Raw genomic sequence first — 26,690 nt, 5'->3', positions numbered from 1 at the left:
CACTCTGTCATGAATGAATTCACTTGTTCATTCAATCATTCATGCATTCAACTCATTCATTCACTCATTCATAGATTCATGCCTTCATTCATGCATGCATGCATTCACCTATTTTTTCCACACAGTCACTCCTCCATTCATGCATGTATCTCTAAATTCATTCATACATGCATTGGCCCATTCATGCCTTCAACTCATGCATTCATTCCCTCCTTGGCGCAAATGTTGATTCACTGGTTCATTCATTTCCTCGCTGTCTCATTCACGAATAGTTGTTTGTTCATTCTCGCCTCACATGCATTCACGCATACATGCACTCACTCATACATGCACTCACCGCGTGCGTATAGCCACTCACTCGCTATGTATTCAACAGCTGAGGCCTGAACACTCATTTTTTCTCTCTTTCGTGCACTCATTCATTCATGCGTGCAAGTTTGCGCACGTGTATTTTTCATGCATTCAACAAGATAGTGTATGAGCTCTGCTTTCTCCTCTGGGAGGCTTCCAGAGCGGCCTCCACTCGGGCTGCGCGCTGGCCTTGGGCCCAGGGCCTTAAGTCATCGCAAACATTTACTTTGGCGCCGGCCAATTAAAGGTTAAATGTCCAAACCTAGAAACCGCCAACTGCCAAGGGGGCCGCGGTGGGCGAGGGGCTGGACGCCGGCGTGGAGCGCAGCCACTGGCGGTTCCTGGGTCTCTCTCCTCGGCAGCTGGGGCTGGACACCAGGAGGCGCGCGGGCTTGCGGGCAAGGGCTGCAGGGCTGAGGAGCTGACCCGCGCCTACCAGGGCCGGGCGGAGGCGGGGCCGGGTTTCAGGACTGAGGCCAATCGCTGCCCTCAGGGCCCCCAGCGCCGGCTTTGGGCAGAGGCGGGCAGAGGCGGGCAGAGGCAGCCAGGGCGCCGGAAGAGGTGCGGGGGCTGCAGCGGGGTGCAGGGGATCGTATGCAGTGGAGGAGGCCTGGGCGCGGCTGGGGGCCGGGAGGTGCTGAGGCTGCCCGAAAGCCTAGGAGGTCTCGAGGGTGGGTGGCGTACAGCGGGGCGCGGGCGGAACCCAGAGGCAGAGGCTGGGGGCTGGGGGAGGAGCGCCGGCCTTGGAGTGCAGAGGAGGGGCGAGAGGCGCTGGGAGCTGGAGGTCAGAGAGAGGTTGCCCAAAAGCAAAGGCGGGGAGGGGTGCGTGGCGCAGGGATAGGCTAGCGGCGCTTGTGGGTGGGTGGGCCGAGCCGAGGCGCCGAGTGCTGAGGAGTACAGGCGGTCCAGGCGCGGTGGGCACGGGGAGACGGAGGCTGCCTCAGTATGGAGGACAGACGGGGGCGGGGGCGTGGAGCTGAGAGGCTTGGGGAGGGAGGCGCAGGCCCAAGGCAGAGGCTGCGGGAGCGCGCGGGGAGGGAGAGGTACAGGGCGTGGAGGGGATTCGGGGGCGCTTGGAGAGGATGGGCAGAAGGCCGGGACGGGGAGGAGGGGCGGCGAGAGGCGCAGGAGTGGGCCGGGATGGGGCGGCACTGTAGTGACGGGGGAGGGGGCGCCTGTCCTGGGGGCGCGGGCAGAGGCAGCTCAAGCTCGGAGGAGGTGCCGATACTGGGGTCCGGGAGCGCAGGGGTGGGCCAGGGAGTGGAGAGGGGTGACCGGGTCGGGGGGCAGCTGGGGTGGGGGAAGAGGATGTCCAGTACTCCAAGCAAGTGCGCTGGGCGGCGGGGCAGCTGCTGACACCGCTGAGGTCGGGCGGTGTTCCGCGTGCGGTGTCGTTGCTGGGCGCATGGGTGTTAAGACGCAGCGGGGTCGCAGGTGACTGTGGGGAGGACAGGGGGTCAAGGGGCCCCTGGCCAGAGGGCACGAGGCTGACCTAGAGCGCCGAGGAGGAAGTGCGGGGCGTGGGGGTCTCAGGGGCGTCGGGGGAGGCCGGGGCCCCGTGGGGCGCAGGTGGCATGGAGTGAGTAGGAGTCCGGGGGTGACACCGGCGGGGCCTGCAGCCGAGGGTGTCGAAACAGCCACGCTGTCGCCCCCAGGCCTGGAAATCCACGCGGCTTCCCAAAGACGGCGCCTCTGTTCTGCGGGTTCGTGACGAGGATTTATTTCCACCCACTGCGCCTGGGCGCAGGTCTGCGGGTCCGCGCCCACTGCGTGCGGCGCCACGGACCATGTCGGGTGAGTAGCTCAGGCTCCTTCAGTTCAGCCTGCCTGTTCCTACTGGCATGGGTGAGAGATTGGTCTGCACTGGGGAGAACCCCACTTTGACCGCAGGATTGCCCCAAACCCCGAGTCTCCCCCTCACTGCCTCGCCCAGGTCTCTCTGGGGCTGGAGGGAATGGAGATACCAGCCTCAGCTGCTGGGAGGGGGTGATTTACAGCAAGTGAAGGGGGCCTTGGGATCTCACCAGTTTCCTTTTGTAAAATGTAGTCCTGGAACTCAATGGGCTTGTTTCTTGGGAATAGCATTGACTATTCCCAATAGCAGTGTCTGAGCCTGTCACTGCCTGGAAGGCCCATGGGAAGAAGTCTGTTCTGAGACGGCCCTAACTAAAGCTCTGGGAAGACGCTGCCTTGAGTTCTTAAAGTTCAGACCGTGGGTTTAATTTCTGTTTCCAGTACAGATAAAGGGATGGCCCGGCTTGGTGGCTCAGGCCTGTAATCCCAGCACTTTGGGAAGCTGAGACGGGAGGACTGCTTGAGGCCAGGACTTTGAGACCATCCTGGGCAACATAGGGAGACCATATCTCTAGAAAAATAATTTAAAAATCAGCTGGGCATTGCGGCACCTGCCTGTAGTCCCAGCTACTAGGGAAGCTGAGGTAGGAGGGTCCTGAGCCCAGGAGTTCAAGGTGGCAGTGAGCCATGATTGCACCACTGCACTCCAGCCTGAGTGACAGAGTGAGACCTTGTCTCTAAAAAAATTGAAATTAAAAAAAATAACAATTCAGGTTAATCCTCCTGCAGGCAGAGGGCTGGCTGGTAGGAATGGCAGGAATGGCAGAAAAGGCCTGCCCCGCAAGGACCGGTGAGCCCCATCTCCCTGTCCTTGGGTTTTGTGGACTTCAGATATACCGGTTGACTTAAGAGGCCTAGATATGTGAACATAGATTGTAACCTCATCCCACAAGAAAGATGCTGGCTCTATTTTTTATCATTAAATCATTAAGACACCTCCTTTTTGTACTAGACCACACTGGATCATTCATGAGTGCATTTTATGTATTTATTTTTAAATGTGCATATATACATATATACACATACACACACACATATATACACACATATATAAATATATAAACACACATATATGCACACATATAAATATACATATACATATATACACATATATAAATATATACATACATATATGTACATACACATATATATACACACACACACGTGTGTGTGTATGTGTGTATATATATATGTATGTATATATATATATATATTTTTTTTTTCCCTAGAGAGTCCAACTTTGTTGCCCAGGCTCCAGTTCATTGTTGCAATCTCAGCTCACCGCAGCCTCTGCCTTCTGGGTTCAAGTGATTCTTCTGCCTCAGCTTCCCGAGTAGCTGGGACTACAGATGCGCATGCCTGTAGTAGCTAATTTTTGTATTTTCAGTAGAGACAGGGTTTCACCATATTGGCTGGGCTGGTCTCGAACTCCTGACCTTGTGATCTGCCTGCATCGGCCTCCCAAAGTGCTGGGATTACAGGCGTGAGCCACTGTGCCCGGCCCTTAATTGTACATTTTTTTAATTTTGTAGAGACAGGGTCTTGCTATGTTGCCCAGGCTGGTCTTGAACTTCTAGGCTCAAGCAGTCTTCCTCCTTTGGCATCTCAAAGTTCTGGGATTATAGGCGCAAGCCAGCACGCCTGGCCATGAATGCAATTTAAAACACACAAACAGAACAGATGACTTCTTAATTCAGAGGAGAGATTTGGTAAATCACAGAGCTGCTTCTCTCTTGTTTTCTCTCACTCTGGACTTAGACAGGGAAATTTTTGGGGCAGGGATCTTAAGGGCTGTTTTCATGAGGTGTACTGGAAGACTCTATTCCCAGGAATAGCAGAAAAGATTCTCTGTTCTAAGGACGCGTTTGGAGCTCTCTAAAGTGAAAGCTACAGGTGTCCCCAAGCCTGCTAGTGTCTGTATAATAGCAGCATTCAAGACAGACATTCGCATACATCTTGGTCAGCCTCATGCCAGAATAGAAGACTTAACTCTTTGCAGAAAACAAAAACTGCCTTTGAGTAGAGAACGGCTGAGAAGGAAGATGCTAAGGTTATTCTGAGGGGTGATCAGAAGATTCCTTGAGTGCAGGGGGGCAGGCAAGGGGTAGAAAGAAACTGTTGTCACAGAGTCATGAAATTCTCAGCCACTGCAATCTCCAGGCTGGACTTGATTTTGTGACAGTGTCTCCTTTTTGTGGGCTGTAGTGCAGTGACAAGTTCTTTTGCTGTTTTTCCACTCCGTGCCTTTGCTGAAAGTCTGCTGCACTGGCACATGGAGTGGAAACTCCCTCTTTGAATGCAGCAGCATTGGATAATTGTGGCTGTTCTGTGGCCCCGCACCACGACTTGATCACCAGTTGTTTCTTGAGGGCAAGGTGATGTGGAAGCTAAGCACCTATCAATCAATGTTTCATGATCTGTTCTATTTCAATCCGCTGGTCTGTCTTTGCACTTTAGATGGGTTTTACAGTGTCCTGGATGGGAAGTGGCTAACCTTCAGGAGGTGCACATTTTTGTTCCAAAGCAAAAGTCTGAGTCTCGGATACCTTGTTGCTGGAGAGCTCTGGTGCCAACTGGTGTTGTCCTGTCATTGTGTGACTATGGTCAGTATTCCCCCAACTCTAAACCAAAGAGAGAAACAGGGTGTCCAGTAGTTCCATAAAACTCTCACTCTAAATGCAGCCCTGTCTGCATTCTCTTTTGGGTTTGAGATCAAGGTAAGTGTGGGCAGGGCTGGTTCCTCCTGAGGCCTCTTTCCTGGGCTTGGTCCTCACAGGGTCTTCCCTCTGTGTGTGTCTGTGTCCTAAGCTCCTCTTTTTTTTTTTTTTGAGATGGACTTTTGTTCTTGTCACCCAGGCAATGGTGCAATCTGCCTCCTGGGTTCAAGCAGTTCTCCTCCTCAGCCTCCTGAGCAGCTGGGATTACAGGCATGCACCACCATGCCCAGCTAATTTTTGTATTTTTAGTAGAGACAGGGTTTCTCCATGTTGGTTAGGCTGGTCTCAAACTCCTGACGTCAAGTGGTCCACCTGCCTCGGCCTTCCAAAGTGTTGGGATTACAGGCGTTAGCCATCACGCTCAGCCTAATCTCCTCTTCTTATAAGGACACCAGTCCTATTGGATCAGAGCCCATCCTAGTGACCTAATTTTACCTTAATATCTTCTTTAAAGACCACATCTCCAAATACACTCACATTTTGAGGTCCTGGAGGTTATGACATTCATATATGAATTTTGGAGGTGTGCAATTCAGCCCATAATAGGATAACTCATTTATTTGAATACTACTGTTTTTTTCTGCTGGGGCTGCCATAACAAAGTCCCACAGACTGGGAAGCTTGAACAACAGACATTTAGTCTGGCACAGCCCTGGAGGCTGAAAGTCTGAGATCAGGGTGTGGGCAGGGCTGTTTCCTCCTGACACCTCACTCCTTGGCTTGTAGATGTTGTCTTTCTCTGTGTCCTCACAAGGTCATCCTTCTGTGTGTGTCTGTCTGTGTCCTCATCTCCTCTTGTAATGAGGCCAGCAGTGCTACTGTATTAGGGCCCACCCTAGTGACCTCATTTTACTTGAATCACCTCTTTAAAGACCCCATCTTCAAATGCAGACACATTCAGAGGTTCTGTGGGTTAGGGTTTCATCCAAGGCATTTCAGGATGGGTTATCATCCGTCTATAACACCCATTAATCCTCATGTTTTCCCTGAGGTCCCCATGAAGAGCTATAAAGCCAGCACATGTGGTTATCAATCAGTGATCACTCTGCCATTTCTCTTAGTTGTCACTGAGATCCTCATGAAGCGATTAAAAAAACAAGCACACATAGTTATCAATCATTGATCACTTTGCCAGTTCGCTGAGTTGTTACTCACGTCCTGATGAAGAGATAAAAAGGCCATGCACATGGTTATCAATCATTGATCACTCTGTCATTTATTTTAGTTGTCACTGAGATTGTCATGAAGGTGTAAAAAACCAGGCATGTGGTTATCAGTCACTTATCACTTTGCCATTTCTCTTAGTTGTCAGTGATGCCCTCATGAAGAACTATAAAACTAGCACAGGTGGCGATCAATCACTGATCACTTTGCCATTTCTCTGTGTTGTCCTCTGCACCTTGCTTTGGGCCGGTTCACTTGCATCATCCTTTTCTTTAGACAGCCAGAGGGCCCTCCCTGGCAATGGAGATGAGACCTTCTTACAGGTCTTGGAACCCTGAAATAGCTCCTCATAAGCCTCAGGATAATAGAAAAGGCTGCATATCACCTTTGTAATCCAGGCCCTCTGACCCCATCTCTTCCTGTGGGTCCTTGTTCTCCAGCTGCTGTTGCTATGCTGTGAGGAATGCAGGATGCAGCATGCAACCTACCATCTCCACCTCTGGCCTTGGCTGGTGGATTTTTTCTGCCTCTTCCTTCTTTGACTTATTATTTTTGGTTCAGTTTCTTATTGGAGGTAGGAGACAGTAGCTATTTTGAGGGCTTTTGTTGGTGTTGGAGTCAGAGGTGACCTCAGACATTTAATTACTCATTGAAGCCCCGGTTTACTTGTTTTTGAAGTACATGTCTGTGTTGGAAAGGGAATTAATGATAATGCATAGGTATGCCCCATCTAGACACTCCTGGATGGATGGGAGCCATATTCATTCTTGTTTATTGATCCACTGATTTCTTGATGGATAAGTTCTTCCTGGCCATTTATCCCTGAGCTTGGATGGTGCCCTTTCAAAAACTGCTGCCTGCCATAGGACTTGCCTTGCGGTATTGAAACACCCATTTCTTAGGGCTGATGTTTCTCATGGAGTTGTGGGTGTCTGAGGACAGAGCTTGTACCTTGTTAGCTGCTGGGCCCAGCACGTAGCAGATTCTCGTGCCTGGGAATTGCCTGGGACGTGAACCCACAGTGAATGTGTAATGCACTGAGAGCATGTCATTAGGCCCACACAGACATCTTCTGCCCCTTCACCTTCTTCGTCTTCTGCCTCCAGCTTCAAACCTTCACTCTTTCTCTAAGCAGGTGCCATTGTGTGGGCAGCTTATGGCACAGCACTGTGGACTGGGATAAGCAGTGTACCCCATAAAACTCACATCCCCCCAGAAGCTGTGAATGGGACCTGTGAACCCAAAAGTATCTGAGACAGGTCTCAATCCATTTAGAATGTTTATTTTGCCAAGGTTAAGGACATGCCTGTGACACAGCCTCAGGAGGTCCTGACAACATGGGCCAAAGGTGGTTGGGGTACAGCTTGCTTTTACACATTTCAGGGAGACATGAGACATCAGTCAATACATGTAAGATACACATTGCTTTGATCTGAAAGGGTGGGACTACTTGAAGCAAGGGGGTTGCGGGGGGTGGTGCCAGGTCATAGGTAGATTTTTAAATGTTCTGATTAGTCGAAAGAGTTATTATCAATAGAAGAGAATGTCTGCGTTATGATGAGAGGTTGTAGAGACCAAGGTTTTATCACGCAGGTGAAACTTCCAGGTAGCAGGCTTCAGAGAGAATAGATTGTAAAGGTTTCTCATCAGACTTGAGGTCTGTGTGGATGTTTATGGTGGTCAGCTTTCCCTGAATTCCAAAATGGAGGAGGGTATGATGAGGCATGTCTGACCCTCTCCTCATTATGGCCTGAACTCGTTTTTCAGGTTAACTTTGGAATGCTCTTGGCCAATTAGGTAGTTGCGAGGCCTAGAATTTTAGTTTAGGTTTACAGACCTTATTGGGAAATAGGGTCTCTGCAGATGCAATTAGTTAAGCATCTCAAGATAAGATTATCCTGGAATATTTGGGTGGGCCCTAAATCCAATGGCAGGTGTCCTTCTAAGAGATAGAAGAAGAGACACAGACACAGAGGAGGCCATATGGAGATGGAGGCAGAGATTGGAGTGATGTGACCACAAGCCCAGGGACAGGAGCTGGAAGAGGCAGGAAGGACCCTTCTCTAGAGTTTGGTTTTGGAATCCTGGCCTTCAGAACTGCAAGAGAGTAAATGTATGTTGTTTAAGTCTCCCAGTGTATGGTGCTTTCTCACAGCAGTCCCGGGAAACTTATTCATAGGTTTGCTAGGGGAAGGAGTCAGCGATGAGCCCACCAGTAAGCAAAGTGAGCACAGCAGGTAAGATGGCACAAGAGATGAAGGGTCCTGTGTCATGGGAGGTGAGGGACTGTAATGAGAAGGGTGGTCTTGGGGAGCAGGGTTTGCAGGAAGATCTCTGAGGGATGGGTGGTTTTTTCCCTGGCAACCATGTGCTGGGAGGAGAGCGAGTTCCAGGTGAGTTAAGGGAGTGGTAGTAGCCCCATGGTAGTAGCACACATCATAGGATGTGCTTGAAGACCCAGAGGGGTGGAGCTGGACGTGGGGACTTAGTGTGGGGGATGAGATGACCAGCAGCCCGGACCCAGCTTACATTTGCAGACAGTGAGAAAACCCTTGGCGTTGGGTTGGCTTTCAGGGCAGCTGATGGCCTTCACTCTATGTTGGGGGAGAAAATGTGGTTTTCAAGGACTGAGGAAACAGATAACAGGAACCAGAATCTACAGGGTGGAGCAGAGAATGCAAAGGAGGGAAGCTGTGGCTCAGGGTGATTGATGCAGAGACCCATTTTAAATGTTTTCTAGTCTGGTGCGGTGGCTGGCTCACACCTGTAATCCTAGCACTTTGGGAGGCCAGGACGGGAGGATTGCTTGAGGCCAGGAGTTTGAGACCAGCCTGGGTGACAGAGCAAGAGACCCCATCTCTACCGAAAAATTAAAAATAAATTAACCAGGTGTCGTGGTGAGCATCTGTAGTCCCAGCTACTCAGGAGACCGAGGTAGGAGGATTGCTTGAGCCCAGGAGTTCCAGGCTTCAGTGAGCTGTAATGCTGCTGCTGCACTGAAATCTGGGTGATAGACAGAGAAAGACCCTGTCAAAAAAAAAAAAAAAAGGCCAGGCACAGAAGCACACCTGTAGTCCCAGCGTTTTGGGAGCATGAGGCAGGCAGATTGCCTGAGCCCAGGAGTTCAAGACCAGCCTGGGCAACATAATCTGTCTCTACAAAAAATATAAAATAGCTGGACGTAGTGATGTGCACTTGTGGTCCCAGCTACTCAGGAGGCTGAGGTAGGAGGATTGCTTGCTTCCAGGAAGTTGAGGCTGCAGTGAGCTGAAATCATACCACTGCACTCCAGCCTAGGCAACAGAGGGAGACCTTCTCTCAAAAACCACCACTACAACAACATAATGAACAACCCCAGCATTTTCTGTTGTGCCTCTCGGTTAAGATCTCAGTTAGTTATGCAAGAGTAGAATGTGGGATTGGAGGCAAGTGGACTTCTCCTTACCCCAGAATTCATGTCATAAATGCTCTGCACAGACGAGGCTTCTAGGGCTCTCAGGGAGACCTAGGAGGTGGGTAACAGGGATCTGAATCTACCCGGTGGAGCCCATGTCCCAGGTCAGATGGTGCCAAATTTCATTTTATATGTTCTGTGTTCTTCTCTGCTCCTTAAGAGCGCAGGTCAGTAAGTGGGGTTGGAAACAGTGGACTCTTCCTTACTGGGGTATAGGAGTTGCCACAGCAAATATTCTGCAAAGCTTGCTCTTGCAGGACCAAGCATCTAAATAGCAAGGTCTAACCTCAGTCATCTGTTTCTGGAGGAAAATCCCAAAGCATGGCCTTTGGAGTGTGATTTAGCCCTCATTCTCAGATTCAGTGGTGAAGTTCAGAGGGGAGCCAATCCCTCTGAGCATCTCGAAGGTGGACAGAACAGTCAGCTCAGGAGGAAATCTCAAAACAACGCCCCTCCTCGGGAGTTCTCTTACCTTTGTCATTGTAGTTCCTAAAGGATGCGCTCCTTTTCCTTTCTATTCTTTAATTCACAGGGTCCTTGAACATGGTTCCTCAGATTTCAATAATCTATACATTGGAGATCACAAAGAAATCTTAATATTGCCAATGAAAGGCTAAAAATTGTAAATAGCACTTTGTTTTCAGTTTGACATTGCTTTGCTGATGATTCTTTTCATAACATATATTATTTGATTTATCTTATTTTTTACTTTGCCATCTACTTTGCAATTACACACACACACACACACACACACACTTTCTCTTTAAAGACAGGGCTCTGCTCTGTCACCCAAGCTGGAGTGCAGTGGCACAATTATATTTCACTGCAGCCTCCAATTTCTGGGCTCAAAACAATCCTGCTGTCTCAGCTTTTCAAGTTAGCTAGGACTTCAGGCATGTGCAAAAAAATGTATTTTTAAATTAAAAGAATACAAGTCTATTCTTAGTGTGAAACACATACTCAAATACCTGCCTGAGAAATGGTATGTGGCGTATAAATGTGCAGCAGATGTGCTAATTGGCCTGGGCCTAGAAATTTAGCTACTTGGTCTGGGTATACAATTTTAGGTTGAGGACCATTGCACTCAAAGAGTTTAGATATGATGCTTTGTTTTAGTGTCCACTATTCATGATAAGAAGTCTCAGTCTCATCCTTAATAGGATTGACCTGTATTTTTATTTTACTTTTCATTTTCTTGGCATTATCACAATGTTCTGCTTATCCTTGGTGTTTTTAAACTCCAGAAACATATTGTCAGGATAAGGACTGTTGAGTTTCTTTCTTTCTTTCCCTGTCTCTCTGTCCACATCTCCCCTCCCCTCCTTTCTCCTCCCCTCCCTTCCTCCCTCCCTCCCTTCCTTCCTTCCTTCTTCTCTCTTTCTTTCTTTTTTTTTTCTTTTTCTTTTTCTTTTGCTGCATACTTTCTGGGCTTTTAAAATCTGAAGACTGACTTTCTGCTGCTGTTGAGAACATTTCCTGTTTAATTTCTTTGAAAACTTTTCTTCTATTTTTTTTTTCTATTCTCTTATTCTGAAACTTATGTTGGTGAACCTTCTGAATCACTCCTGTAGGCTTCTAGCTTTCTGAAATTTTCCATTTGTCCCTTAATTGTACTTTCTGAGAGATTTCCTCATTGACATTTTCCAAACCTTCTGTTATTCCATTTTCATTTCAGCAAATCATATTTTTAACTTCTAATAACTATTTCTTATCCTTGGAGTGATCTTTTCTATAGCATTTGATTCTTGGTTTATAGATGTATCCCTCTCCCTGTAATCTTTTGAAAGAATACTAATTAATGCAGTCAGAATTTTTATGTCTGTCTGTTCCTTGAATTTCTATTCCATGAATTCTCTGGTATTTATGGGGTTCTTCCCATTCCACCCCGTAACTTTTTAGTTTTCTCTTTTGTGGTGAAGGTGTTTTTCAAATACCTGTAATGGTTTATATCTACATGTATAAAAATGAGGAATGTCAGTTGAGCTGTGCCCACTTGCAAGGGTTGCCGACTCGTCTGAATTTGTCAAGGTTATGCTATAGGTTGGGAATTCCACTTCTGTTTGGTGGTAATTATTTTTTCTTGGGCTTTTGGTTTCCTGTAGAGTGGTCCTATTATCTGATTTTGCCTCTCGTGATGGGTATATTTGGCCTCTGAGAATTCTGAAGAATTTCAGTGACTTCTCCAGTTTCTCTTATTGGCTTACAGTTTTCTCCTGCCTCCTTGTTGGCTTGGGGTTCACACTTGCCTTCCTTAGCACACTTTTTAGTTTGTTCTCCCTTTATCTCAGAAGGAAGGAAAGAGAAACTAGGAGCTCCGCATCCACCATCTTTGCTTGGAAGATTCCTGGTTTACACTTTTAATTACATGGTTGAATTGATGAAAATGGATGGACCTTGAAAACATCATGCTTATGGAAAGAAGTCAGACACAAAAGGCCATATGATGTTTGATTCTGTTTACATGAAATATGCAGAACAGGCAAATCCACAGAGATAAAAAGTTAATTGGTGGTTTTCAGGACCTGGGGAAGGGAGGATGGGGAGATACTCCTTAATGAGTGCAGGGTCTCTTTTTGGGGTGATGAAATGTCCCTGGATTAGATAGAAGGGGTGGGTGTACAAAATTGTGATGAATTGTGCTCTTTACAATGGTGAATTTTATGTCATCTGAAGTTTACTGTGATAAATAAAAAGGAAATACAAAATTATTCCATTTTCAAAAACTACATAGTGTTTGATTCCATTTATAGGAAATATCCAAAATAGGAATGCAGAGATAGAAAGCAGACTCATGATTGCCAGAATGGGGAGTGACTGTGTAATAGGTACAGGGCCTCCTTTTGGAGTGATGAGAATGTCCTCGTATTGCCTGGAGGTAGTGGCTGCACAACATTGCACATGGACTAAATTCGAGTCACTTGTGCACTTTAAAGTGGTTTGTTTTACGTTATGTTAATTTCCCATTAATTTTTTGAGAGTTTGCGTGGAAAGGTGACGCTCTAAGCAGGTCATATGTTTAGGTGTGGGGATACCCATTATGCTGCTTAGAAATATGTTCACACTTAGGGTTCAACACTGGGGGTTCTACTTGGTAATTCTTTCTGTTTCCACAATCTTTCAAGATATGGGTCAGAAAAACCTTGGTGAGGACGGCGTAGGGGATTGGATCTCTGGCTCTGTTTTGGACATTGTGTGATTTTCGAGGTCTGTGGGTAAAGCTCACACAGTACCTTGGCCAGCTTTGGGCTTTGCAGATGCCAGTCCTGAATGTCTGCTTCCTCTCCCATCTCTCTCCTCTGCTTAGAGACAAAAGAGCCTTACAGATGGCTGAATGGGTCCATGACAGCTACGCCTGTTCTTGGGAAATAATTTTGGTCAGAGCTTAGGCCTTTGGAAATGTTTAAAAGAGTAATAATCACCATTATTATCATTTTAAAGCTAGTAATTAAGAAAACTATAGATAGATTATAGATAATGGTGCTAGAGACAATTTATAATCTATAGACTGTAGGTAGACAGGTAGATGTTTGAAAGATTGATAGATATAAATAAGTAGATACAGAGAGTACACATATATGATAGATAGAATAAATAAGTAGATACAGAGAGTACACATATATGATAGATAGATGACAGATGGAGATAGATAGATGGATAATAGAAAATTATAGGTGGAGAGATGATGGAGATAGTTGGATGATAGATCATAGATACGTAGATGATAAATTTACATAGATGATATATGATAAATAGATGATAGAGATAGATGGATTAGATAGATATACAGATACATGATAGTAAGATAGATAATAAATAATAGATGTGAAGAGAATTGGTAGATGATAGGTGGATAGACGGAAGGATGGATAGATGATAGGTAGATGGATAGATAGATGATAGATGGATGGATAGATATATGATTGATTGATAGATGATAAAGACAGATTTATAGTAAGATAGATAATAAATAGATGTACAGAGAATTGGTAGATGATGGATGGATGGATGCATGAATAAATGGATAGATAGATGATGGATGGATAAATGATAGATAATGGAAGGATGGATAAATGAGAGATAGATGGATAGCTGGATGGATGGATAGAGATAGATGATAGTAAGATAGAAAGTAATAGATGTGCAGAGAATTGGTAGATGATAGGTAGATGGATGGATGAATGGATGGATAGCTAATAGGTAGATGGATAATACAGATATTATCCAATGATAGATGATAGACAGATGGATAGGTAGACAGATGATAGATGAACGGATGGGTGGATGGATGGATGATGGACAGATGGATAGATATGGACTGATGACAGATATCTTTTATTCTACAGAATTAAGTTGTAAAGTTTGCTGTCTATGATACTCACTCCCAGTGGAGATGTCAGGAATTCTTGTTCTTCCTTCCTGCAAGGGTGGGGAGAGGAATCTACAGGAGCAGCTGTAACAGGCACATTTTGGAATTTACCCCATTGCAATGTAAAGGTCAAGGAGGCAGCCCTGGGCCACACGTCTGGGACACTTGTGTTTGTTATATTTAGTGTGAATTGTGGTTTGGCTTCTCTTGGAGTGCTGCTTCTGAGGAAGGTGCCATGGTTGCCTACATGCTGAGCATTTTAATTTCCATAGACAGTACACTGGGCTGCACACTGTGTGGGACTTCTCGGCATTGCTGGCTGCCCTCCGGACTGTTGTCTTTCTCCTGGCAACAGGGGCTTGGGTGCCCAAGAATCGAGTGGTTTAAAAGTCATTACCAAAGTTCACATCAGTCTTATGCACGGAGACGTAAAAGCCATTAATTATATCTAATGTGAGAGTTCCTTCCTTTCCTATTGAAGCATTAGGAAACTGAGCACATTCTACCTAATGAAACAATACACTTTTCCTTATGTTGACTGTACCACCTCATACAACCGAGTTGAAGTTGAAGTCTTTGTAAGAAATGGTCTGTCCAGAATTTAAATAACATGTTTGGCTGCTTCTTTGTGGAGCACAATTCTTTTCTTTTCTTTCTTTTTTCTTTTTCTGAAGACAGGGACTCACTCTGTTGCCCAGGCTGGAGTTCAGTGGTGTGATCATGGCTCTTTGCAGCCTTGACCTCCTGTGCTCAAGCGATCCGCCTGCCTCAGCCTCTCAAGTAGCTAGGACTACGGGCATGCATCACCTTGCCTGGCTAATTTTTTTTTTTTCCAGTACAGATGAGGTCTTGCTGTGTTTCCCAGGCTGGTTTCAAACTCCTGGGCTCAAATGATCCCCCTTCTTCGACCCTAGCACTGAGATTACAGGCATGAGCCACTGCACCTAGCCCAAAGCACAGTTCTTTTGAGTGAGTTGGGTTACATCTTTGCTGTAACTCAGGTCATCAAGCCATCACTTCCACTTTTTGCCTTTTGTTTCCACCTAAGATCTAAACACTTTGGGTGAGTTTTCAAGAGTCAAACACAACATAAAATAAGGGATAGTAGCTATGAGTTTCCATGGCATTGCAGCATCAGGAAACGGGCATAGCCGTTGGGTTGACTTTGTCTCATGTTTAAGGTTCCTTCATTCTCCTCCTGTGTTTTGTTTTGTTTAGAATGAAAGGAAGCATGTATGCGAATTAGAATACTGAATATTCACTGCAAGTTGTGATTTTTTTTTTTTTTTGAGACAGGGTCTCACTCTGTCACCCAGGCTGGAGTAGGGTGGTACAATCACAGCTCACTGCAGCCTCAAACTCCCAGGCTCAAGTATCCTCCTACCTCAGCCTCCCAAGTAGCTATAACTATAGGTATGCCACCATGCCCAGCTAATTTTTGTATTTTTCATAGAGACAGAGTTTCACCATGTGGCCCAGGCTAGTCTCGAACTCCTGAGGTCAAGCAATTCACCCACCTCAGCCTCCCAAAGTGCTGGGATGACAGGTGTGAGCCACCACGTCTGGCCCAAGCCATGAATCTTGGGAGAGGAGAGGTGACTATGGCCTCGTCACCCCTGCTGTCCCTCAGGAGTGTAACTCTGGTGTTTCTGTTGATTTTCACAGTGACTGATCAGGCTTTTGTCACACTGGCCACCGATGACATCTACTGCCAGGGCGCCCTGGTCCTGGGGCAGTCACTGAGGAGACACAGGCTGACGAGGAAGCTGGTGGTGTTGATCACTCCTCAGGTGTCCGTCCAGCCTGCTCAGGTAAGGCTCAGAGATGCGGCTTGTGCCCAGCTGGGTCCTATAGAAGGAGGATCACCTCTCCCCCAAGAGGTCCTAGGAGTTATTCTGATGACTGACCACCCTTCTTCACTGGCCTGGATGGCTGGCAATCATGATGGGCATCTGACATTTGTAATGAACCTTCGAATCATGTGAAAATATAGGCGTGTGATCGGCTTCACAATACTTTAAAAAACAATACTGGGTATGGTTACAGTTCATTCTCCCAACCATGGAAACTGAAAATTCAATTCTTTTTTTTTTTTGCTTTTTGAGACAGGGTCTCGCTCGTCACCCAGGCTTGAGTGCAGTGATACCGTCTTGGCTCACTGCAACCTCTCCCTCATGGGCCCAAGTGATCTTCCCTCCTCAGCCTTCTAAGCAGCTGGGACCACAAGTATGTGCCCCCATGCTCGGCTATTTTTGTTTTTATTTTTTGCATTTTTGGTAGAGACAGGGTTTCGCCACGTTGCCTAGGCTGATCTTGAACTCCTGGACTCAGTCCACCTGGGTTGGCCTCCCGAAGTGCTGGGATTACAGGCATGAGCCACGGCGCCCTGCCAAGGAGTCTTTTTAAAAATAATTTCCTTTTACAATTCCCTTTGTCTTTAATTCTCAAATAAAGCAAATACATAAATAAATGTGTCTAATGAATAAAGCATAAGGCTTCTCTTAAATGTCATACATTATGTAAGCAATAATCTTTTTCTTTCATCAACCATGGACCACTTAGAAAAAGTGATTTTATATGAATGGGACGAGGAGGCATTTAATATGTAGATGTAGCAGGAATTGAATGTCATATTCTTTGACAATGAAATAATAAATCCAGACATTCATAGCTAAACTAAAAAGAGAACAAATAAAAAACCAACCAGTGTGTCCTCAGACATTTTAAACTAGAAGTGCTCTCCTAAATAACTTGATCTGGGTACAAATGAAAGCTTGAATTACGTACTATTTCAGAAAATGATTCCAATGTGAGTGCTACCTATACAAAGCAAAGACAGCAACTAAAGTGGTACAAGAAAGAAAATTTAAATCAGAAGAAATCATCCAGTTCAAATATATACATATTTATATATATACATATATATGTTTATGTATACGTTCATGTATGTTCATATATGTTCATATATATATAAATATATACGTTCAAATATATATATATATTTTTTGAGACAAAGTCTCACTCTGTCATCAAGGCTGGAGTGCAGGGGTGGGATCTTGGCTTAGTGCAACCTCCACCTCCCAGATTCCAGTGATTCTCCTGCCTCAGCATCCTGAGTAGCTGGGATTACAGGCACCCAACGTCATGCCTGGCTAATTTTTGTATTTTTAGTACAGACAGGGTTTCACCATATTGGACAGGCTGATCTCCAACTCCTGACCTCAAGTGATCTGCCCGCCTTGGCCTCCCAAAGTGCTGGGATTACAGGTGTGAGTCACCATGCCCAGCTCCAAATATTTTTAAAATAAAAAAAAGTAAAGCAAACAGCAGTAAAAAAATTCATAAAGCTAAAACAACACAACTAATAATTGGGAACAAGAAACAAATTCAGGGATTTGATTAACGCATCTTCAGGGGGGCCAAGGTGGGAGGATTGCTTGACGCCAGGAGTTTGACAAGACAGTTTGGGTGATATAGCAAGACCCTATCTCTACAAAAAATAAAAAGAGCCAGATGTGGTGGTGCGCACCTGTAGTCCCAGCTACTCAGGAGGCTGAGGTGGGAGGATTGCTTGAGCCCAGAGGTTTGAGGCTGTAGTGAGCCATGATTGTACCACTGCACTCTAGACTGGGCAACAGAGTGAGCTCCTCTCTCTTAAAATAAAAATAACAAATAAAAATGAATCTTTCATTTGAGAAAACATAAATGTACAAAATAGAAATCGGAAAGAAGTCATTTGGAGGCAGTTTTAAAAGTGAATACTATGTAGAACCCCTTATAGTAATAACACTGGGAGTATTGAAGAAACACTTGATCCTTCTAGGGAAATCAGTGAGATGTTGGTTGTTGTCATCAGAAGAAATAGAAACCTTCTATTTGACAATAACTATGAGAAAAACTGAAAATGTTACCAAAGGCTTATCTTGCAGAAAGGCCCTGGTTTGGGCAATTTTAAGGGAGGTTCTGGTAAATTGCTCATGATGAATTAATTTCCCTGCTGCATAAACTGTCACAGAGCCTAGCAAAAGATGAATGTGTTCACTTATTTTAAGAAACTGTTATAATCTTGATACCCAAACTTGATTTACACATTTGATTGTGTTTACATTTGGATTGAGAAAGCCCTCAAATACAGGATGTTAATAAGGCAACTCTAGCCCTGTAGTAAAGAAATAAATAGTGCTTACCCTAAGAAAGCAAAGATATTTTTGTATTTGTCTATCTTTGCTTCTGGCGTGCTAGAGACGAGCCCCTGCAAACCCCTCAAGTGTTTTAAGAGTTCTTTGTATGTGAGGGACAATAAGAACCTCTCCATTATAATATTGTCAATGTGGCCCTCCGTTTGTTTTATCTTTTACTTTCACACATACTATCTCTGACACACAGCAGTTCTGGTGTCCTCTTCCAACTTGTTTAATTTACAACAGCATTTCCAGCTTCTAGATAAACGAAACATCCACCTGCATCAATATGTGGAGATATTTTTAGTTGTCACAACTGCCACCTCCTGCTGGCATCTGGTGGGCAGAGCTCAGGGACGCTGCTCAACACCCTGCAGTACACAGGACACCCCACCACATGGAACCCTCCAGTCCCAGACAGCAGCAGTGCTGAGAAACTTTCATCTATTTTCTTCTAAGATTTCTCTATGTTTTAAATGTTTACCTCTATTTTATAATATATGTGTTTTTGTTTTTGTTTTGTTTTGTTTTTAAGACACAGTCTTGCTCTGTCACCCAGGCTGGAGCACAGTGGTGCCATCTTGGCTCACTGCAATCTTAACCTCCTGGGTTCGAGCAATTCTCCTGCCTCACCCTCCCAAGTAGCTGGGATTACAGGTGATCACCATCACACCCTGCTAATTTTTTTTTTTTTTTGTATTTTTAGTGGAGACGGGGTTTCACCGTGTTGGCCAGGCTAGTCTCAAACTCCTGACCTCAAGTGATCCACCCAACTTGGCCTCCCAAAATGTTGGGATTACAGGCATAATCCACCATGCCTGGCTTGGAATTCTTTTACCCATCATCTCTTTATTTATTCTGTCTATCTATCTATCTATCTATCTATCTTTCTATTTATCATCTATCTGTCTCCACCTATGTATCTATCTACCTGTATATCTATCACCTTGAATCTATTAATTCAAGATAGATTAAAGACTTAAATGTTAGACCTAAAACCATAAAAACTCGAGAAGAAAACCTAGGCAGTACCATTCAGGACATAGGCATAGGCAAGGACTTCATGTCTAAAACACCAAAAGCAATGGCAGCAAAAGCCAAAACTGACAAATGGGATCTAATTAAACTAAAGAGCTTCTGTACAGCAAAGGAAACTACTGTCAGAGTGAACAGGCAACCTACAGAATGGGAGAAAATTTTTACAATCTACCCATCTGACAAAGGGCAAATATCCAGAATCTATAAAGAACTTAAACAAATTTACAAGAAAAAATCAAACAATCCCATGAAAAAGTTGGCGAAGGATGTGAACAGACACTTCTCAAAAGAAGACATTTATGCATCCAAGAGACATGAAAAAATGCTCATCATCACTGGACATCAGAGAAATGCAAATCAAAACCACAATGAGATACCATCTCACACCAGTTAGAATGGCAATCATTAAAAAGTCAGGAAACAACAGGTGCTGTAGAGGATGTGGAGAAATAGGAACACTTTTACACTGTTGGTGGGACTGTAAACTAGTTCAACCATTGTGGAAGAAAATGTGGCGATTCCTGAAGGATCTAGAACTAGAAATGCCATTTGACCCAGCCATCCCATTACTGGGTATATACCCAAAGGATTATAAATCATGCTGCTATGAAGACACATGCACACGTATGTTTATTGTTGCACTATTCACAATAGCAAAGACTTGGAACCAACCCAAATGTCCATCAGTGATAGACTAGATTAAGAAAATGTGGCACATATACACCATGGAGTACTATGCAGCCATAAAAAAGATGAATTCTTGTCTTTTGTAGGGACATGGATGAAACTGAAAACCATGACTCTGAGCAAACTATCGCAGGGATAGAAAACCAAACACCGCATGTTCTCACTCATAGGTGGGAATTGAACAATGAGAACACTTGGACACAGGGTGGGGAACATCACACACTGGGGCCAGTCGTGGGGTGGGGAGAGGGGGGAGGGATAGCTTTAGGAGATATACGTAATGTAAATGACAAGTAAACGGGTGCAGCACACCAACATGGTACATGTATATATATGTAACAAACCTGCACATTGTGCACATGTACCCTAGAACTTAAAGTATAATAAAAAAATTTATAAATAAAAATGTTTAGGCAATTAAAAAATGTTTCATTGATCTGGAAATGTTATGAGATTATTCATTTTACCAAAAAGACACCTGGACTAGTGTGTTCACTGCAGTGCTATTCACAATAGCAAAGACAAGGAATCAACCCAGGTGCCCATCAGCATTGGACTGGATAAAGAAAATGTGGTGTATCTATACCAAGGAATACTTCACAGCTATAAAAAGGAATGAAGTGATGCAACATGGATGCAGCTGGAGGCCACTATGTTAAGTGAATTAATAAAGAGAAAACCAAATGCAGCATGTTCTCATAAGTTGGAGCTAACCAGTGGGTACACATGGACATGAAGATGGGGATGTCAGACACTGGGCACTCCTAGAAGGGGGAGGGAAGGAAGACAGCTAGGGTTGAAAAACCACCTGTTGGGTATCGAAAGGAAAATAAATTCGGGGGCCCCCAAATCACTAAAGGAAAAGTCCGTCTGGGAACTGCTTAGGGCTTCTGCCTCCCATTCTATTCAAAGTCCCCCCTCTGCTTACTAAGATAAATGAATATCTGATTGCCTCATTTGGAAAGGCTTATCAGGAACTCAAAAGAATGCAGCCATTTTTCTCTTATGTATCTGTGACCTGGAAGCCCCCCTCCCCACTTTGAGTCTCCCCACCTTTGCTTTTTTTCTTTTTTTGTCCTGCCTTTCCAGACTGAACCAGTGTTCAACTTGTATATGTTGATTGACGTCTCATGTCTCTCTAGAATATATAAAACCAAACTGTGCTCTGGCCACCTTGGGCACATGTCGCCAGGACCTCCTGAGGCCGTGTCGCGGGTGTGTGTCCTCAACCTTGGCAAAAGAAACTTTCTAAACTGACTGAGACCTGTCTCAGATTTTCAGGGTTCACAGGTACAGTGCTGAGTACGTGGGTGGGGGGTTCATGCATACCCCGTACCTCACTACCATAGAACATACCGTAGTGACAAACCGGCATGTGTACCCCTTAGACCTAACATAAAAGTTGAAATTATTTAAAAATAAATAAATAAATATTATGAGATTATTATCTTGTGGCAAGTGGAAATGATGCGGGAAGGAAAGGATTTCTAGATCTGTTGAATTGGCAGGGTGGATTGATGCCTGTAGATCCACAGGAATAAGTTATAGTATATTTGTTCCTCAAAGCCACTTGGTCAAATCTTGCCGAAACCTTTGGCTGATACTTGGAAGCACGAAACAGGTCATAGTGTTAAAGCGTTTTGGGGTGGAACTGTAGTTTGAAGCAGAAAGGGGTTTCTTTCTGACCACCACCCTTGAATTAGGAAAAGCAGAGCAATTCTTTCTGGTTTCATAGGCCTCTGCTCTTTAGTGTACAGTACCATTTTAAAAATTATTTATTTATGTATCTTTGGCCGATTACAGTGACTCACACCTGTACCTGGTACTTTGGGAGGCCAAGGCGGGCAGATCGCCTGAGGTCAGGAGTTCAAGACCAGCCTGGCCAACATGGTGAAACCCCGTCTTTACCAAGAATACAAAAATTAGTCAGGCACGGTTGTGCATGCCTGTAATCCCAGCTACTCAGGAGGCTGAGGCAGGAGAATCACTTGAACCCAGGAGGTGGAGGTTGCAGTGAGCTGAGATCATACCACTGCACTCCAGCCTAGGCAACAGAGTGAGACTCCATCTAAAAAATAATAGTAATAATAGAAAAATAAAATAATTGAAATAAATAATGTGTTTATTTTAAAATAAATAATTTTATTTTTTATTTTATTTCTATTTTTTTGACATGGAGTCTCATGCTGTCTTCCAGGCTGGAGTGCAGTGGCCCAATCACTGCTTCCTGCAGCCTCCAACTCCAGGGCTTAAGTGATCCTCCCACCTCAGCCTCTCAATTAGCTGAGATTACAGGCATGTGCCACCACACCCAGCTAATTTTTTAAACTTTTTACAGGTAGGTTCTCATAGGAGTCTCCCTATGTGGACCAGACTGGTCTCCAACTCCTGTCCTCAAGCAATCCTCCTGCTTTGGCTTCCCAAAGTACTGAGGATTACAGGCATGAACCACTGTGCCTGGCCCCCATTTTTTTAATAGATCAAATGAGTTGCATAGGTTTACAAACTTGATGTCGTCTATCCCTGCTCTATCCATCATCCTAAGAAACAAAATGAAGTTTTTATTGGCACAGACAATATCTGTTGGAAGCACATTCGTGCAAATCCAGTTATACCTAGTATGTGACATATACTGTGCAAGAATATACTTTACACGGGATTGTAGCATGCCTTGAGGATGCTTGTCTGGATTCCATTGCATAGCTGCTAAATGCTGATGCTCTGTGAGTCTGTCATTATTGCAGCATTTATGGCCTAACCCTCAGCTGCACAAAGAGCTTTTCTGTTTCTCTTTCCCTCCCTAGCACACTCCTTCTCTTGAATATCACTACTGTTTTGATTGTTCAATATGTAAAAAGCAGTCCAATTTATTATTTTTTTAATGTTTAAACTGTTCCTTTTTTTTTTTCCTTAAATAACACAGGGTCTTACTCTGTTGCCCTGGCTGGAGTGCAGTGGCATGATCATATAGCTCACTGTAGCCTCAACCTCCTCGGTTCAAGTGATCCTCCCATCTCAGCCTCACAGGTGGCTGGGACTACAGGCAAGATCCACCATGTTTGGCTCAAATTGTACCAGATTTACCAGTGGGATTGTCTTTAGATGGATTCTTAAGACTATGAACTGATCCCATTAGTATTTTTAAGTTTTTATTTGTATTTATTTTTGTTTGAGACAGAGTCTCGCTCTGTCACCCAGGCTGGAGTGCAGTGGCGCGATCTTGGCTCGCTACAACCTCCACCTACCAGGTTCAAGTGATTCTCCTGCCTCAGCCTCTCAAGTAGCTGGGATTATAGGCACGTGCCACCATGCCTGGCTAATTTTTGTATTTTTAGTAGAGATGCAGTTTCACCACATTGGCCAGGCTGGTCTTGAACTCCTGGTCTCAAGTGATCTGCCTGCCTTGGCCTCCCAGAGTGCTGGGATTCCAGGTGTGAGCCACCGCACCTGGCCCCCATTAGTCTTTGATCACTTCCTTGCTTCTTGGCAAAATGAGATTCTCCAGAACCATCATAGATTTTCTCCCTTCACAGCTGGGGCCAGACATTTCTCCAAGTTCTTATTTTTAAGAAAAGCCAATTTTTATGTTCTAAATTGACTTCACACCTCATCAGGTAAACACAGCCAGTAGTTTAAAAACATCTTTGTAACAAATGAACGCTAAGCTCCACATCTTCTCTCCTTATCTATAAAATAGGGATTACAATACCACATGCTCATGGGAATTTTCTGAGGATAAAACGAGACAATAAACATAAAGCTCTTAGCACAGTCTGTGGTAACTATTAAGCATGAAAGCATGAGCTGCTGCTCTCATTGTCAACATCTGATTGAAATCTTGTTTTTGAGACAGGGTCTTACTGTGTTGCTTAGGCTGGAGTGCAGCGGCACTATCAGGGCTCACAGAAGTCTTGACCTCCCAGGCTCAAGTCATCCTCCTGCCTCAGCCCCCCAAGTACCTGGGACGACAGACATGCACCGCCATGCACAGCTAATTTTTTTTTTTTTTTCAGTCGAGACAGATTTCGCCGTGTTGCCCAGACTGGTCTCGAACTCCTGGACTCAAGTGATCTGCCCACATCTACCTCCCAATGTGCTGGGATTACAGGTGTGAGCCACTGTTCCTGGCCTTATTGAGATCTGTAGAGACACTGCCAATAACTTGGGTTTTAAAAATTACATTGCTTGAGCCTGGGAGGTGGAGGCTACAGTGAGCCAAGATCACACCACTGCACTCCAGCTTGGGTGACACAGTGAGACTATGTCTCAAAAAAAAAGAAGAAGAAGAAAAAAGTTACCATTGAGATAAAAAATGTTTATGACTGTGTATGATAATGTTTACAAATTTAGCCAGCCTACGCAACATAGCAAGACCCTGTCTCTACAACAACAACAAAAATAATTAGCCGGGTGTGGTGGTATGTGCCTGTAGTCCCAGCTACTCGGGTGGCTGAGGTGGGAGGATCACTTGTGCCCAGGAGTTTGAGAACACCCTGGGCAACATAGCAAGACCCCAGCTCTATAAAAATACATAAATATAGCCAGGCATGGTGGTGCATGCCTGTAGTCCCAGCTACCTGGGAGGCTGAGGTGGGAGGATCGCTTGAGCCCGGGAAGTTAAGACTGCAGCAAGCCGTGATTGCACTACATAACTGTCCAGCCTGGGCAACAGAGACCCTGTCTCAAAAAGAAAAACACTTAGAAATATTAGTAAACATGGTGGACACCTCTTCATTAATTCTGCTTGAACACATGGTGAAGGAAAAGAAGTGACTTGAATAGAGCTAAGGGCTTTTATTCAGCAGATCCTCACCCAACAGCCCCTGTGCACAGATAATTGATTCACTGTGGCACAGCAGGATCTGAGTTTTGTAAGATGAGGAGAAGAGAGGGGTACAAGTTTTTGAGGACTCGCCCAAATTTCACTTTTCTGGCCAGGCGCAGTGGTTTTCGCTAGTAATCCCAGCACTTTGAAAGGCTGCGGCGGGTGGATCACTTCAGGTCAGGAGTTGGAGACCAACCTGACCAACAGGCAAAACCCCATCTCTGCTAAAAATATGAAACCTAGCCAGGCGTGTTGTTGCACTCCTGTAATCCCAGCTACTCAGTAGGCTGAGGTGGGAGAATCGCTTGAACCTTGGAGGCGGAGGTTGCAGTGAGCCAAGATCTGGCCATTGCACTCCAGCCTGTGCAACAGAGCAAGACTCTGTTTTAAAAAAACAAAACAAAAGCAAAAAACAAATTACACTTTTCTTCGTCTTCAGCTGTTGCAAAACCTGGCATCGTATCAATTGGAGACTTGTTGCTGTGGTTTAAATGCCTTTTTCTTGGTATTATTGGTGCAGTCCCTTTTCAGCAACTCTCAGGACTGTTCATTTTGCAAGGCTTTGCAATATGTCAAGGTTCAGAGGAAAGTGGGGGTAACAAAAAAGGAGGAGAGAACAAAACAGAAGAGAAACATATAGGAAAAGGAGGCAAGAGTTGAAGCAACATAAACTGGGATGACACAGTTTGCAAAACACAAAACATTAAATTTACCATCTTAACCATTTTCAAGAGTACATTTCAGGCCAGCTGTGGTGGCTCATGCCTGTAATCTCAGCACTTTGGGAGACCACAGTGAGTGGATCTCTTGAGCTCAGGACATGGAGATGAGCCTGTGCAACATGCCGAAACCTCGTCTCTACAAAAAAATACAAAAATTAAAAAAAGAAAAGGTGGGGAGTAGAGTTAAGGGTTCAGTAGAGTTAAGTCTAATCACATTGCTGTGCTTGGGTCTCCAAAACTTTTTCATCTTGCAAAACTGAAACTCTGTGTCTGATAGCAGTGGGGAGATCCGAGTTACCCTGAGTTACCAGTGGTGAATCTGTCAGGGTCTGCAGCAATTTCAATACTTGCCTCCTCGGAAGAAAGAATTTCACTGAGGACGTAAGGCAGAAAAAGAGACCGAGGCAAGTTTCAGAGCAGCAGTGGAAGTTTGTTTTAAAAAGCCTTAGAACAGAAAGAAAGGAAGGTACTCCTGGAAGAGACGCAACTGCATGCCTACAGGTCAAGAGAGTGAGAGCGAGGGATTTAACTCTGATCCTAGGAGTTTACGTGCTGGCCTCTTTCTTACCCATGATTCTTCCCTTGGGGTGGGCTGCCCACATAAGCAGTGCCCTTCTTACCCTTGGAAAGTGAGCATGTGCAGTGTGTTTAGGGATTGTACAAATGCCCATCTTAGGCTTTCTTCCTTTTCTGGTGGAGGCTCCTGGAGGGTCATACTTCGTACTTCACCGTTTCATCTCTTTTCCCTGGCATTTGCAATCAATTAACACTTTAATGTTAATAGCTGTGTTACTGGAAAGGAGTCCAGGTCCAGACCCCAAGAGAGGGTTCTTGGAGCTCGAGCAGGAAGGAATTCTGTGTGAGTTCATAGAGTAAAGTGAAAGCAAGTTTATTAAGAAAGAAAAGTAATATACGAATGGCTCTTCCATAGACAGAGCAGCCCCGAGGGCTCCTGGTTTCCCATTTTTATGGTTATTTCTTGATGATATGCTAAACAAGGGGTGGATTATTCATTCTTTCCCTTTTTAGACCATATAGGGAGACTTCCTGACGTTCCCATGGCATTTGTAAACTGTCACAGCGCTGGTGGGAGTGTGGCAGTGAAGACCACCAGAGGTCACTCTTGTCACCATCTTGGTTTGGGTGGGATCTCGCCGGTTTCTGTACTGCAACCTGTTTTATCACCGAGGGCTTTGTGCCGACCTCCTGTCTCATCCTGTGACTATGAATGCCTCACACACCTCGTGGGAATGCAGCCCAGCAGGTCTCAGCCTCATGTTACCCAATCCCTATTCAAGATGGAGTGGCTCTGCTTCCAGTGCCTCTGATAG

General features: G+C 45.0%; 1 protein-coding gene across 2 annotated transcripts; it reads left to right on the top strand.

Annotated features, from left to right (window-relative positions):
- Window positions 1–782: 782 nt before the first annotated feature.
- LOC129530306 (uncharacterized) lies at window positions 783–20,016 on the top strand. 2 transcript variants are annotated; one of them, XR_008675781.2, is made up of 4 exons: window positions 783–912; window positions 2,007–2,145; window positions 15,572–15,717; window positions 19,899–20,016. XR_008675781.2 is itself a non-coding variant. In XM_055377146.2 (3 exons), the coding sequence occupies exons 2-3, from the start codon at window positions 2,139–2,141 to the stop codon at window positions 15,889–15,891; spliced, it is 327 nt and encodes a 108-aa protein (XP_055233121.1). In that variant the 5' UTR covers window positions 783–912; window positions 2,007–2,138; the 3' UTR covers window positions 15,892–16,308. The 2 variants fall into 2 exon arrangements, 1 of the variants encoding a protein (XP_055233121.1); XM_055377146.2 differs by lacking the exon at window positions 19,899–20,016 and having other exon boundaries at window positions 15,572–16,308.
- Window positions 20,017–26,690: the final 6,674 nt, after the last annotated feature.

The sequence above is a fragment of the Gorilla gorilla genome, chromosome Y (genome assembly GCF_029281585.2).
Source record: "Gorilla gorilla gorilla isolate KB3781 chromosome Y, NHGRI_mGorGor1-v2.1_pri, whole genome shotgun sequence".
In the NCBI taxonomy this organism is placed as follows: domain Eukaryota; kingdom Metazoa; phylum Chordata; class Mammalia; order Primates; family Hominidae; genus Gorilla; species Gorilla gorilla.
Note: the sequence above shows the minus strand (reverse complement) of the source record. Positions and strands in the feature narration are given on the sequence as shown.